The sequence below is a fragment of the Peromyscus maniculatus genome, chromosome 15 (genome assembly GCF_049852395.1).
Source record: "Peromyscus maniculatus bairdii isolate BWxNUB_F1_BW_parent chromosome 15, HU_Pman_BW_mat_3.1, whole genome shotgun sequence".
NCBI lineage: Eukaryota > Metazoa > Chordata > Mammalia > Rodentia > Cricetidae > Peromyscus > Peromyscus maniculatus.
Genome location: NC_134866.1, coordinates 68,188,468 through 68,204,503, shown reverse-complemented (window position 1 = coordinate 68,204,503; position 16,036 = coordinate 68,188,468). Strand labels below are relative to the sequence as shown.

The 16,036-nt window shown below is 39.7% G+C and overlaps 1 protein-coding gene across 2 annotated transcripts in view; it reads right to left on the bottom strand.

Annotated features, from left to right (window-relative positions):
* Nucleotides 1-1,058: 1,058 nt before the first annotated feature.
* The window catches only part of Hapln1 (hyaluronan and proteoglycan link protein 1), a 74,632-nt gene continuing 59,654 nt past the window's right edge, over nucleotides 1,059-16,036 (bottom strand). Inside the window, exons 2-4 of one of the 2 annotated variants that reach the window (XM_076552036.1) lie at nucleotides 11,202-11,573; nucleotides 7,562-7,864; nucleotides 1,059-5,065 (exon numbers count right to left, since the gene is read on the bottom strand). In XM_076552036.1, the coding sequence (XP_076408151.1) occupies nucleotides 4,776-5,065; nucleotides 7,562-7,864; nucleotides 11,202-11,573 (965 nt within the window). In that variant the 3' untranslated portion in view covers nucleotides 1,059-4,775. The remainder of the gene's footprint in view (nucleotides 5,066-7,561; nucleotides 7,865-11,201; nucleotides 11,574-16,036) is intronic. The other variant, XM_006980465.4, reaches the window with a different exon arrangement.

Here is a 16,036-nt window from a genome sequence, read left to right as displayed (position 1 = left end):
TTGGCTCCCATCACAGAAGCAAGCTTCTTCCAATAAAGTAAGGATGCCTTGCTTGGCAGAACCCAAGCACAAAGGGAACCACTAAAGACTGTCTGTCCCTGAGTGTGGAAAGGTGTCTGAAGGTGTGCTTTTTTTTTATCAGAATAATAAATGATGATGAGTGTTTCTGTAGCTCTGCTTTTAGATTCACACACAAGATTCTCACTATCTTTGAAGGCAGGGCTTTCATAGTCTGTGAGCCCTCAAACGTACTTGCTTTAAAAATCTTTTTCTGTTCTCTAAATATAGGCATTTTGGCAAAAATTTCCATTGATAGAAACTCTAAGAGACTTTTTTTTACAAGAAGAAAATATTTTTCAGTGGAATAAAGACATGGTTTCTAGGTTCTTTCCTTGGATAGAAATGCATTGGGATTAATATTGTCACAAACTATTATCATCCAATGTTTTAATTACTAGACAGAGGAGAAGTTGAGCATTGTCTTCACCTTGAGGATACTCTCCCAAATCAACAGTGATGGTATAATCAGGTATCTACTACGTGAAAGAGCTGGCTTTTAATAGCTGAAGCTTGAGCAGTGTGGACGACCTCAGAGGGCAAGAGTAGTAGAGATAGTTGGAAGGAAGGAAAGTTTCATGACTTTATGAACCATTGACTTCCACCCTGACCTGCCAACATGTTCAGAAGGTGAGTGGTTATGGGGGTAACAACTTACTGGTCTGAAAACTGGATATAAAAAAAAATCATTGAAACAAATTTGAAGATTGTTGCTTGTAGAAAAATAACATGTGCAAGGAAAATTTTCCCATAAGTTTGGAACATGAATCAAATAAAATTCTCTCTCTCTCTCTCTCTCTCTCTCTCTCTCTCTATATATATATATATATATATATATATATATATATATATATATATATATATGTCAGCTACTGAGAAGTAAGGCTATAGAGCCTTTAAAGATCGGAAATGAAGAGACCGAAGAATTGAAGTAGAAGGCAGCAGTATGTCAGTTTCTTCTTAAATTCAGTAGGCTACATGCCAGTCAATAATCCCTCCCTCTTATTAGCCTCCTTATATATCTGGTTGTAGTATTAAGCCATGCTCTTGGTAGAGAAGTAACACATCACACTTGAATGGTTTAACTACTTTTATTTGGGGACTAAGGACCTCCATAGGATCTTTCACCCTGACTCAAGACTTTGTTTATAACAAGATTAAAAATATATGAAAAACAATGACAGAATGAAAACGATACCCCTCATTTGAAAAGATTTTACACACTAAAAGGAGATTTGATTGACCTCTCTTTTAGAAATTGTTTTTCTTCAAGGCTGCTTAATGTATTCCAGATAAGTATGGGAAGTTCTGAAGTATTCTTTAATGCTCGAATATCAAAGCTCTAACTTACTGGTGTGCTTTCAGTCAAAGCATTGCATCAACAACAGACCATTTCATGATATATATACCAGGTTTAACCCAAAGAAAAATGGCTGAGTCTATTTGAGTCAGAAGAATCAAATAATACTGTAGTGAAGCAAAATTGACTTTTAATGTTTGTTACCAGTTCATTTTATCTTACAGAAAATGAAAACAGTCTTTTTGTAGTACAGATTGGTTCTCCTCAGACTTGCACTTTGTAGCTACTGAACGAATTTAAATATTGACTTTTCTTCTAATTGGGTTGCTTAATGATTTCTGTATTATTTATAACTTTTTTGTATAGTCCTTTTCTGGCAGTCATGAGCTATGACACCGTTAACTTCTCAAAAAAAATTGTCAGCTGTCCATTGATTTTTCTCTAAGTATTCTATGCAAAACCAAAATGACACAAATAAAAGAAAAAAAAAAACCAAGTTAAACCAAACCTGATGACTGATTCCCTTCTAATCCTCCCTTTCTGTAGTGGTCAGCTACTCCATGACAAAAGTGTGTTTCTAGGAGTACTGAAGTCAAGAAACCCAGTATGGCTGCCAGCAACCAAATTGGAATCTTATTTGAGTCTACTAATTGCCACAATAGCAAGCAACCATTGTACTGCATAAAACAACACTAACAGGTGCCGGCCCCCTTGATATGAAAGAAATTTTAAATTTACAAATACTACATTTGGCTAAAAGTTGCTGTGACAAAATATGGCAGCAGTCATTAAAAGATGGCTTCCAGTGTTAACATGACGACTTCTCTTCATCCCTGTATTGTATTTTTATGTGAATTGGTTCTTTTTGGCTTAGAGTTTTCAAATGGAAGGAGGGAATCTCAGTAAAATGTGTAGATATAATCTGTTCTTTATATGGGCCATAAGATAAAATATGATGGAAACATTTTGTAATCTATCATCTTCCTTTGATACTCTGGGAACCTTGAAATCTACAAAGTAATTTCTAAATTAGACAGTGTTATGTCAGCTTTCTGCTAGGAAATGTGCTAAGACTTTTTTTTTCTCTTGAAAACATTCATAATGAGATACGAAGTATGAAAATAGATATTTGGTGGAATAAAACAGTGAGATGAGAACATTAAAAGACCCCTTTTCAATGAGGAGTTCAGAGGGCACAGGGTTCTGGTCCTTTGTGTGACATCAGAAGTTAAAAACTCTGCCCAGCAGTGTTCATTCGAGGATTTTTTTTCAAGAACGGACAATGATAAGCAGTTGGTATAGATGTAAGTCAGCTAACAGTCACTTTGGAGATTTTGATCAGCACCGTTTCCTATACTAAGTATTCAAAAGTTAAGAAATGCTCCTGTGCTTAAATGTTTAGTTCTATGATGCTAACTGAGAGGAATATACCCACTTCACCATAAAATTTTCCTACTTGCATTTCAGACAAAATTCTTAAAATATAGGTAATGATTGTTCAAGTATGGTCTTCCTCCAAAGAGCTTAGCCCTGACCATGAGCTGGTCAGAGTCTCCTTCTTAAATAATATATTCATTATATTCTAGACCATTCGGTATCTTTAACTTGTGTTTAGCTTAGAAGTCTGAGTTCAATCAGCAGTGTTGGCCTGAAGTCTCCTCATCTCTTTGGATTTATAGTCTTATGTAATTTGCATATCCTAACTTAAAACTGTATCCTCATGCTCTAAGGCTAAAGCATCTGAAAGAAAGGAGCTAGTTTTACTTACAGTATTTTATCTAGATACTATATCATGATAGTTATGGTTCCATGGACTTCCGACTGCTCTATACCTTCCATACACATGCCTCTATATTTATAGAGCAAATTTATTACAGTTATTACAGAGCTTTAAATGCAACCACGGTCAATTCAGGAAACAGATTTATTTACTCATGTTCGTTGGGGGGGTGGGGGGATGGGAGGGGGAATCTACATTGAAAACATTGTCGACAGCACACCAGCTGTGCTTGCACTTGGATTGTTATACTAAGGTCCACTCACCAGAATTCACTGTGAAACAAGGGGAAATCGGAAAATTACTTGAATACAAATTTTGGTCCCTGTGAGGTCTCAGAAGTCATAAAAAGAAAGCTTTATTTAAGATTGGAGTTGCTAATACTGAAAGTCATTGTTCTGAGTTTGGACTTAACTGTTCGCTTAAAGCTTGAAGGTGTAAAGTCTTCAATGTGAGTGCCAGTATTTTGTTTCTGCCAAATGAAAACCAGAAAGGAAACTGACAGTGACTATATTTTCTATTGGAGAGCCTTTTTTTTTTTTTTAAATTTTCCCTCCTAAACACAGGTCCTATTTGGGGTTTGTATTATGTATACAAACAAGAACACAATTTTGGAAGTTGAATCTTGATTTCTTAGTTAAAGAAGTGTAGAGTTATTCATTCATTGGATGATTTTCATTATGGAATGTAAATAAGAAAGAAATATTAAATAGGTTAAAGTTATTTTTATAGGACAATAATGTTTCATAAGCTAACATAAAATCAAGCTGCTACATTTTTATATGTTTTCTGTCCAGCAGTTTATCTTTTTAACTGCCCTGAGTAAATTCTAAATACCGCTTAGCAAAGATCCCTTAGAATTTAAATATAACTCAGTGAAGCTACTCAAAAATGATAGAACAATTCTTTCTGATAGGTAATCTTAATTAGAAGGTAGCAATCTCTCATTGGTAAAATATTATCTGTGTATGTAAGTCTATATACTTCATGTAAATGGGTTGCCCTAGGAGTTCTAACTGCGGTTTTATTATTATGTATCTGAGTCTATATGGTTTTCTTTTTAGTCAAAAAGGTAGAATTTTAAATAGTAAACTATTTTTTATACTGGAGACTTGGAGTATTAACTTTTAGAAAAAGTGTCCATTGTTCCCTTGTGAAACTGAGGTTTTTTTTTTTTTTTACCTCCCAGAATCCCAGTTTCTGTAAAGAGGCCTGTAATTCAAATTTGTTGTTCTAATTTGTTCAGCGAAATGCATTTCAAAGTTGTAGAAATATGTAAAATTTGTGCTTGTGGAAGTCGCTGCTGATTTTCCCTAACACAATCCTGGTTATCCTCAGCCTACTGCATGCCCCGTTCATGAAATGGCATTTTATTGGGATGATGTAGCATACGTAACACAGGCCCTGACGCCCGTTTTTAGCTTCCCTTATACTTATATTAATTTATAATATACATTGACTGATAGCTTTACAAAACAAATGACTGATCTGGCCTTATAAAAACGACACTTTACAGTAAGTGGAAAAGGGTTATCACAGTTTTGGTAACTTGCATGAGTTCATATTAAAAACAAGAACAAAAACAAAAGACCTTTCACGCGTTCCCTCTGACTCAAGAACCGACTCTTTTCTAGGGCACCATCAGTTGTATGCTCTGAAGCAATAGACCCCGTACAGCTTATGCTTTTTATCCGGGAAGCCCACGAAGCGCACGGCAGCCTCTGTAGGACTGCAGCGCCTTCTTGGCCGAGAAATAGGGTAGCGGACGCTGCCATCGGCCAGCCAGCCAGCATCACAGCGGTCATAGCCCAGAAGCTTCCAGGCAGCAAATATCTGGCCCACTTTTGCAATCTGAGCACCGTCATTGAGACAAGCTTGCACCGCCTCGTCGTAAGTGAGCTTGGTGGGGTGGATCAGGTAGTAAAATCGGCCTGTGGAGAGAAGGAGAGAGAGAGTCAGCCTGTGACAGAACCACGGAGAAGGAAGGAGCCAAGACCAAGTGCTTCTCAATGACAGGAGATGCTGAGCAACGTCTCAAATTTGGAGAACACAGCATTGCCATCTAAATGTCATATTAATAGGTCACTCTAGATAAATTCACTTCCCCCTTGCTTCTTGGCGTGTGCGCCCACATGCCCTTATACAGCATTAAAAAGAAAAGTCCAATGGCAGATGCAGTTTCTGTTAGCTAATTAGAGACTAAAAGAGCCCTTCTGTAGTTCTAGGGAAGACAGAATACCACGCTGAAAAGAAGGGCTATTTAAATTCTACTTGTTGCAAGACTGAACCCCAGTACAAGTTTCTAGAGAGGCAAAATTTGAATGTGAAAGGATCAAAAAGCATTCCTGACATAAAAGTCCATTTAAGAAAATCAAAAGCCCTCAAGTTCTTTTCATTACAGGTATCAATAAGACCTTATTCTCAACCAAAGCCTGATGCATAAAAATGCATCAAACACAGGAAGTCATTCGCCATCAATGATACTCTCACTGAATGCAAACCCGGCCTGTACTCCCTTACTAGGTTTGTTGATGTTTTAAAACTTCCATCATTTGAAGCCTGACATCATGCTGATTCTTCATTACATAGGGACACTGCTACTTTCAACCACTTACTGCAGTATTAGTTACTGAGATCCCATTAGCATGACGGAATATGATAACATGTACAAAATGTATCCCCAACTGACTGAAGCGGCACACACTGAATATTCTCTCAGTCATGCTAGTTTCAAGTATAATATCATACTTTCTTATCAGACACATCATGTAGTATAATGTCCACTGGCCTTCATTTAGCATGATGCTCGTGTGGTGTGTGTGTGTGTGTGTGTGTGTGTGTGTGTACACGTGCATGTGCTCATTTGTTTATGGTTTTGATTGCATGCATGTGGCCGCACAACCCTGGTGTCATACTCAGAAATGGGGTCTACATCTTTTGATATGGGGCCTCTCATTACACTAGCCTAGCTGTCCAGTGAGTCCCAAGGATCCCCTTGTTCCTGATTCGCCATTGCTGGGGTTGTAAGTACAGCCCAGCAGCACATCTGGCATTTTAGTGTGAGTTCTCAGGACTGAACACAGTTCTTTCTGTTTGGGAGGCAAGTGCTTCACAACTGAGATCTCTCCCCATTCCTAAACAGGCGGTCAAAGCCTACACTAATGCTACCAGTTCTTTCTACCCTAAGCTAATGAGATCTGGAATAAGCAGAGAAGCCACAGCAACCTTCATTAACTGGAGAGTTTAGTCTTCCAGCTGTGCAAATCAGCAAACCACAGTGCATCAGTTCAAGTCTGACCTCTACATGTGTGAGAATGCAGTTTGCCTGGGACACATATCCATCTGTTCAGCACCATGAATGGCTTCAGTACTGCGATGGCGAGAGCTACAACATTCAAAACTCTGCTGTGCAACAGTGACCACGTGGTCAGCAAAGTAAAATGGCTTCCCATCTGCTTTCTTTCTTTCTTTCTTTCTTTCTTTCTTTCTTTCTTTCTTTCTTTCTTTCTTTCTTTCTTTCAACAGAGATAGCATAGTGACCACCCATTTCTTTTTGTTTCCCTCTGAATCTGTTTCCAAGGACCCTAAATGCAAAACTCTGGGCTCAGAGCTTGATTCACAGGCATGTGACTTGTGCATTTGTTCTGGCTAAATAGAAGGTCTTATGTCTGTCTTAATGCTCTGTAGTCTTACAACACTTCTGGTGTTTTTGGGTTTTACCCTTGTTTATTTGAGACAGTGTCACTAAATAGCTCAGGCTAGCCTTGAATTTACGATCCTCCTGCCTCAGCCTACCAAATGATAGGATTACAGGCTTGTGCTATTATTAATAAATTTTGAACCAAGGCTCCTACATTTTCATTTTGTGGTAGGTCTCGAAGACAGCACACCCAAAGGGCTGGGAGTGGGAAGAATGCAAAAGTCAGTCATCGTGCCATGGAACCTTCCCCCACCTTTCTCTTCCAATGCTGACAGGGCTTCCTTTGTCTCACTCAGTTCCTCCTTTGGCCTGAACTTTGCTGATCGTAATATTGTGACTGGGCAAGGGAGGGCATGTATGGCAGGAAAGCTCCTTCCTTCAGCATAGAGTAATGGTGCAGGGATAGCATCCTGAGGCGATGTGAAATGTGTACCACATGACAGCTTCAAGTGCTTCATAAAAACAGGATGGATAAAGTGTAGGAGGACCAGAGGTAGGCCTTTTTTTTTTTTTCCGATTTATGTAGGCAGTTAAAAAATGATGACATTCAAGATTCAAGAACATTTTATCTATCCTTTTAAAATATAGCAATACCTTAAATGGTTGGTTTTTATTATTGTTGTTTTGTTTTGTTTTTTGAAGTTATCACCCAGATCCAAACAGTGTTTTAAGACAACTTGTTCTTTGGAATAGAAAGGAAGGCAGCGTAGCTACCATCTCATCTTACCATTGAAGTTGGATGTAAAACAGAAAACATCGTATCTGCTTTTATCTTTGTCCCAAAACCCGTAGTTCCTGACGCCAGGCACTGTGTTCTGGCCCCCACAGGGCTCGCGGGGTTTGGTGATAGGGTACTGCACAGATCCGTCACTGAGCCAACCAGCATTGCACCAGTCCAGTCCACCCCGCCAGGCATCGTACAGCTGGTCGAAGGACGCGATCACAGCATCCTGGTCCAAACAAGCCTGCCGCGCCTCGTGAAAGTTGAGATTGTAGCGTCCCAGCCGTGGAAAGTAAGGGAACACTACGCCTGTCCACAGAAGAGAAGGGAAAGGTCATCAGTGAGAGAACCCTGAGCACATCCATGTACAGACATGTGTGGGTGAAAAGCGGGGTTTCCAGATGAGCCAGGTTTTGGTCAGCTTTCAGTAGTCTCTCACAGCCCTTTTCCACGGCACACACTTTGTCCCAAGCATCACACAATGTGCTGTTTGTTATTTGGATTGATAACTTCAGTGACTTGCTTCCACTGCCAAGAGGTCAACTGATGCAAAATTTCTCCTTTCTGACAGAGAGGCAGCCATGGGTTATAGTGTCTAAACAGTATCTTGAAAACATGTCTCCTGCTACTAGTTACAAACTCTAGCACAGACACCATGAAACTTTTCTGGGAAAGAAAAAGTCAGTGCTAATAGTACAGGTGGTGGGGGAATGTAGAGCTTGGGCCCATGGTATTTTTTAAAAATTCACAATGTTTTTCAGCCATTACTGTTATGGAGTTAGCAAGCAGTTTCACATCATCTTCGACACAGAGACGTGGTGAATGCTTCAAATATGAGTGAACATCTACTTCACCATGTGCTCCTAAAATCATCCGAACAAGTGACTGTCTCCTTGGGATTATTATGTGGAGAAACTTGAAGTGCATATCTAACAAAAGCCTCACTATCCTCATTTCATATTAATAAGGCAATTCTGTGCTAGTGAGGCACACCCCATGCAAAGTATTATAACTCTTTGTTTCAACATTCAATGCATTCCTTAACTGTTGTTCCCTGCCCTTGAAACAGCGCTAAAACAAGGGCTTTTACTTAAAACATTTCCAGTATTATTTATTTAAAGGCCAGGCATGCAACGTTGATTGAGAAATAAAGGCCCATCTCCCTGCAACAGAGAGGTGCTTCCTGAAAGGGACCTAAAAATGGGTGCCAGTTTCAGCTTCTCTATTTATATGTCATATTACAAACTAAAACCGAGGTTTTGAAAATGCTTTCAATATAAATGGATGGAAAAAAAATGCTTCCTTAAACTTGTGCTGGTCAAGATGAGTAGAGAGCAAACACCCATTAACTGGTTAGTTCTGAAGAGTCAAGTATTCCAGTGAACAATCCCTTAGTAAATGCAAAGAGCATGGATTGGTATTTGACTGTGTCTCAAAAGTATTTCTTTTGGTCAAATCCTTATTGGGGTGAGGGGTTGAGCTGTCTCACATCCCACATGGTTTTTTTTAAGGATAGATTCCCAGGATAAGTATCCAGAATTGTGTCATTTACTGCATATTAAGGAAGACATCTGTCAAAGTGTCTACCCCATAAAAGATAACCCAGAGCAAGCATTCTTAGAAATATTATTCCAACTACTCAGTATCTTAGCACATGGAATGCAGGCACTTTGTCCCACTGGCCCACTAATTGTATGGCCATTAAGTTGCATGCTACAAAACTGCACATTCTATTCAAGATGATGCACAGGTCCCTAACAACCAACCATGGCCAGTGTGTTCTTTTCTAAATTATCCTGGATGTTTCTACAGGAGGATTCTGAGGCTTTAAACCAAGTCTCGTCCCTTGTGCCTCTAGACCAGTCCAGCTGGCCCAGGTCACCACAGGCGAGGATCCAAGAAGGCTTTCTGATCTCACTCTGCCTTCTCAGGTTCTTGGCTGAGGGGTCCATCAGCTGGATCAGAGCCAACAGAAGAAGGAAAACCGTAGACTCCTGCTGTGGTAAGGGGGAAGAAGAGCCTGGAGATGGTTCTAAGGATGCTCAGCCCCCACCCAACTGGGGCCACTGTGTACCCCAGAACAGAAGTGTGACAAGCTCTCTGTACCCCATGTCGTTTCTTCTCTTTACTGAGCAATCCCAGGTGTGTGCCCAAGAAGGGAAATAATCTATAGTGCAATGATTCTCTTGGTAGCTGGAACTCAGATGGCAGAGAACCTCCCAACATCTTTATCTGTAGATAGAAACTATTTGTGTGACCTTTTCTTTTCCAAAGGGTTCATGATGGAAACAGTGGAAAATGTGGGATACTTAAATTTGTAATGACTTTAAAGACCCAGGAAATCATTCAGATTTAAACTCACTATCATTTGTCATGTGTCACGGTGCTTCTAATGGGCAGTGAAAAAGTTTCCATGAGTCCTAGATTATCTGCAATATGATTGGTTCAGTTCCAAATCCACTATACTTTATTTATATTTAAGTTGCTTTCTATTTTAACATAATGTCATACAATCTTTTTATAAAGTCACATGCCTTTTGTTACCATTTTATTATTTTCTGTAAAAATTTAATTATTAACTTTGTTTTAAAAAAAAGTTGAAGATAAAAAGCATCCCATACCAGGATTAACTAGACCCACATCTCATTAACAGTCTATCCATCTCACTGAACTTCTTTAGAGTTAGAATATGTGTTCTGAAGTCATGGAGCTTCACGTTGGACTTTATGAGGGAGATGAAACCAATGACTCTCTATATGCTGATGAACCCTTGAGAGATTCAGGAGGGCCAGTGTTCAGTGTTAGCATTTTCAAAAGCCACAAATGTGTCCTAGGGGGGCGGGGATAAAAGCTTCCAGCAAACACAGATCTGTGATTCTGTGAGGGAAACGGTCCTACTAATGAGGCCATTTTCACTCTGCGGTGTAGAACACGGGTGAAACTAAGGCGGCTTGACCTGTATGAGAAACTCTCAGCACAGACCTTTTCCTAGAGTGATGACCGAGAAGGAAGATGGACATGTTCTCTTGTGTAGCCATGTCCACCTTTGAACCTACTGAGTGTAATATATTAAAAAAACAGAAATCCTCCCAAAATACCTCTATTACTTGATATTTGGTGTCTAAAAGACCCTAGACCATTAAAAGAATTACTTCATTGCAAGAATATTTAAGTAAACCCAGAGGTTACTTTTTCTGCTAAAGTAACTTTTATAGCCATCTTACAGAATACAATTACATGTATTGCACTGCAGATGTCCTTTACAAATCTTACCATTAGCTTGAAATGGAGATAATTTTAGAAGCAAATAAAAAAGAATCTAATTTGAATTTCTCAACAACTAAAAAATGGCTTTTAAGTTTTGAATGGCATAAGGCTATTTCCAAAAATTATTAATTCAGTTTCATTGCACATTTCTCCTTGTAAATAGCTTCAATTTTGCATAGAAGTATTGTGCATACATCTCAAACATGAAAGCTGAAATTATATGCAGACTGCCAAACACAAAAGAATAAAAATTTGCTAGGCATAGACTTTTGGGTCCTCACATTATTACTATGGGAACCACCACACGCTATCCTCATGAAAACAAAGGGGTAGTGGCTAATTATCACTTTACAGTTTAACATGCCTCATGAATACCTACCTTGCAACTCCAATGCGACCACAGCGGTATCGTCTTCTAGACCTTCAATCACCTCACACTTGTATCTTCCGTAATCCTCTAGAGTGAGATCTGTGATTACCAGGGAGGCGTCATTGTCTCCGCCTCCCCTCAGAAACACTCGGCCCTGATATCCGCCGTAGGTCTTCTTGTGGTAGCCCATGGAAACGAAGACATCCACCTCCCTGAGGTAATCTGAAGTTAGCTTGGTCCACTTAATGCGGATTTTGTGGATGCCTGAGCCAAAGGCTGTGGGGTCTCGATAGAATTTACATGGCAGTGTCACATTGCCACCTCGGTGTGAGAAGACTTTGGCTTGCTCTGCTTCCACGAGGAGACGGGGGCCATTTTCCGCTGTAACAGCAAAAACATAAAAAAAAGCAGGATGGAGAGGCAGAAAATAATTGCATGTGCTTTTAGACTTTTTCATATGATAAAAGGGCTGACAGAGAATATACCATTCTCTGTGATTGCTTTGAAGCGTATATTAAGATATCTCTATTAGACAGGATGTGTCTGTAAGCCACTATAAAACTGGGGATGATATGCACAACAATCATTATAAATTATGGGATTCAAACAATATTAACGGTTTAATGGTTTTATAGTAAATTCTAAATATTGTTTTAATTCTACTTTTCTTTATTTAAAATCAAGAAAAGTAGATGCAAAGTCAAGAGAAATGACAGACAGAGTTCCCTGGCCATCAGAATGAACCCCAAATCTTTCAAGGCTAAGTAAGTCCAGCTAGATTTTCTAGTGCAGCAAGTCTGAAATACACTGGGAGAAAAACTTTGCATCTTGTCATTAAGGTCACATGCAAGTACTTTTGCAATTATGTTTTCCATTCATGTGCACATCTGTATCATGCTACTCTAAAGCACTTCAAGCAACAATTATACATCCCATTTTAGCAGAGACTGGGCATCAGAAGGGTAGTATTAAAGCTTAATGCTTAACTCCAGTAAGTTTTGAGATACATTCTTCAAAATGCAGAAGTTTCAAGTCAGCTGAAAATTATACTTATTTTCTAACACCAAGTAACTATTTCAGTCTTTGTTCCCTTTGCCTGCCTCCTTCCTCTCTGTTTCTTCTCTCTCTCTCTCTCTCTCTCTCTCTCTCTCTCTCTCTCTCTCTCCTTGTTTTACACTTACCACTTCCATTTTTATTGTTCTTGCCCTGTGGTTTCCTGCCTTCACCTTCCAAGGACTTCCTGGCTTTCCAAAGAGCACCACAATAATATAAGTTGCCAAGTCAGCAGGGCCTTCACTTTTAGAAAGCCAGATGTTATTTTCAGATCTTGGCTTTCCCTGGGGTTCCCTGGTTAGCACTTTATGTTTTTGACCTTGACACATTCTATTGAGGAGTCTTGAGATATGAAAAGGGGAAGGTGTAAGAACTCTAGGACAAACATACCGCTTGCCTACACACAGTTTCCAAACTATAAAAGCTTCCTTTTATATAGCTTGGCAGTCAGTCCTTGCACCCTTAGGACAATTGCTACTAAACAATCCTTGGCCATGAATCTTTTAAGACGTACAAATTACAAGATATACAAGTCACCAGGAAGAGTAACCACTTACTTTGAGACAGAGCTCAAAACTTAATGACACACATACAATAGGTTCTGATTCAACATAAAAGTATATAAAATCAGGTAGTCTGATGTTATTGTGATCAGAATTGATATTCAAAATTTAGCATATCATTGCATTTATGATATGAGTCCCAATCCTCAAAAATTGAAAGTGTAACAAAGTCATCAATGTTCTCACTTTCAATAGATAATGCCAGCTGACAATAATGACTTTCGAGACTAGTTAGTTAAAATGAGTCACAAACACAGTTCACTAAACATTTGTATATATTCAATCATCTCATTTAGCACAAGTGAATCTGAAGAGAAAAGAGACAAATCTCCATTCTACTCTACCCCACATATAGATATACATATACATATACACATACATACCCCCACTCAATATTCCAGGTCTGTATCTAAATTCTATCTAAAGATCTCTGGCCATCTTTCTCAGGGGAGGAAAAGATGCTCTGACTAACCATGCTCACTAATGACCATAGGGGACATTGATGCCTAGTGTTTGAGGGGCACACCTGGACTTTATGGCAGGCTGGGCTTTGAGTATAAATAAAAACACTGCACATGTTTTGCAAGAGGCCTTGGTTTTATGATTTGTCCAAGTTGTTCAATTTAAAGTTAAAACCAATACTCATCAGGCAAAGATAAAGGGCACAGGAGTACCTAGGAACAGGGCTTTTCCTGTGATAGGGACCCTGGTCTAGTCTCACTGAGTCAATGTATAACCTTTTTATTTGGGCTAGCTGTGTATTAAGCTCCTTGCCTTACAGATGAATTAGGAATAGTGAAGCTATCATATAGTAGACAAGCTTGCACACACGAAACACTTAGAACATCATCAGAATAAAGCACGTGGCATTAACTGCTAGGTTTCTGTTGCACAGCTTTTACTCAATATATCTTAGAATACTAGACCACTGCCTAGTGCCAAGCAAAAATTTCCCACTTGTAGATATTTAGTATCAACTACTTGTAATGTTTTTGAGCCGAGCAGGTAAAAAACTAAATAATATATCAAAGTCAACCTGTTTTTTCAATAGGACTTGGGAATTTGAGGGTTTGGTGCAATTGTAATAGGTTTCAGGATGAATTCAAGGTCTTGTTTCATAAATTACAGAGCAAAGAACAAAACTCTTGCACAAAGGACTGTGACTTCTATGTTTTCTGTTTTTACTGTTAACACTGCTTCTGTAGTATTTCATGTGGCTTGTGTATTTCAGGGTTTAACATTCTTCCCAGGCTGTACGGAAGTCTAGGGTTCTTATTTCTTTCCATGGAAGTGGTGAATTGCCTGAGATTCCAGTAACTCTAAGAAGGATGCCTAGCACATTTAGTGATGAACGGTCATTAGTGTTCACTAACCCAAACCCCAGCACGGCCCTGACCATGGCTGTGGTTTGCATTTCAGAAGACATATACTGCAGATTATAAAGCCCTGAACATGGCTGGAGAGAGGAGTCTACTACCAAACAAGAAGATATGCAAGAATGAAACCTGGCTAGCAAGTCAGAAGCTTTCAAAGTTCTGTCAGAGTCATGCTATATAGCTCAGCCCCACCCTATCTACTTCAGAAGAACACGTAAGTTAATCTTGTGACCAGGCTCTATGTCACACAGGCTTTCATCACGTGACCAGCCAGGAACCACATTAAGCAAGGAAACAAAAAGGAAATGATAACAGCATCAAAGGGGAGCCAGCGAGCTGACGACAGACTGCACAGTGCTGCTTGAAGTAAAAAAAATCTCGGACCTGATCATGAGGCTTGAATTATTTTGTTTGTTTATTTTTCCAGACAGTGTTTCTTTATGTTGCCTTGACTGTCCTGGAATTCACTCTGTAGACCAGGGTGACCTCGAACTCAGAAATCCACCTGCTTCTGCCTCCCGAGTGCTGGGATTAAAGGCGTGTGCCTCCACCACATGACACTGATCATGAGGTTTTAAATCATAGCTTAGACTGATCTATCCATGCATCAATCAAAACCCTTTGAGTGACAGGGCAGAGGTCTCACAGCAATAAGGAAGCAAAGTATAAAATTCCACCTTGATCTTCAGAATCAGTACTTCTTGCTTTTTTCTTCTTAACAAAATGAAAGAATAAACAAAACAAAGCTGCGTATGTGTGCTTATTTTGTTCCTATGTTCACTCTGGAGTCACACAAACTCTCAGGTAAACTGAAGACCTGGTCCTTAGATGAGGCTGTATACTCAGAACATAAGGGTAATTTGGGAAATTAAAGATGCTCAGCGGGGGAGTAGCTTTTGTGAAGAGCATCTCCTAAGTATGAAATTACTTGTTTCTAATAGAGATGGTGAGTGAAGGTGACTTGAGAGACTTGATGCCCTTCCAAGCACACGGCTTACTCCAGGGGAAACAGCAGGGCACGGCGAGAATGCCAACTGGGGATGCACTGGACCGCTGGGTCCCTGTTATTATTTTACAGACCGCTGTGAAATCTAGAGGGTCAACTCCGCTGCACCAAATGAAAGCAGTGTGACCTTTGTATCCACCATGTACTTTAGATGAAATCTTTAAACAATAGGTCAAAGCGATTGTAGAAAAAATAGTTGAAACACAGCTTTGAAACTATTATTCTTAGTCCTATTAGAAATGTAATTGTTTTGAAGTTCATGTTCAGAGAAACCCAGATAACGAAAAAGAAGAAAGGACTGTGAGTCAAAGATTGTCCCTCTGAGAGAGTCATGCAAGATGACAAGTCTTGTTAGGTGACTTTCTTCCATGGTGTATAGGAACTACCAGTATCCAGAATATTAGATTTCTTAGACCAATTGAAAAGAAATGTGGTCACTTATTTAAGACAGTCAAATATGGGAATTAAAAATACACCTATGCGATCCACAGGCAAGCACTGGCCGAGCTCCAGGAGGCCAGCCAAAGAGATGGAGGTGGGATTATACGAGCAAGGGGGTTAGGTCAAGGTCATGACAGGGAAAACCACAAAGACAGATGACCTGAGCTCCTGGGAGCTCACGGACTCTGGACTGACAGCCAGGGAACCTGCATGAGCCTGACCTAAGCCCGCTGCATGTGGGTCACAGTTGTGTAGCTTGGTCTGTTTGTGGAGCCCTTAGCAGTGGGACCAGGACCTGTCCCTGGTGCATGAGCTGGGCTTTTTGGAACCTGTTCCCTATGGTGGGATGCCTCACTCAGCCTTGATGCTGGTATTGGGGGGTGGAGGGGACCTTGGTCCTGCCTC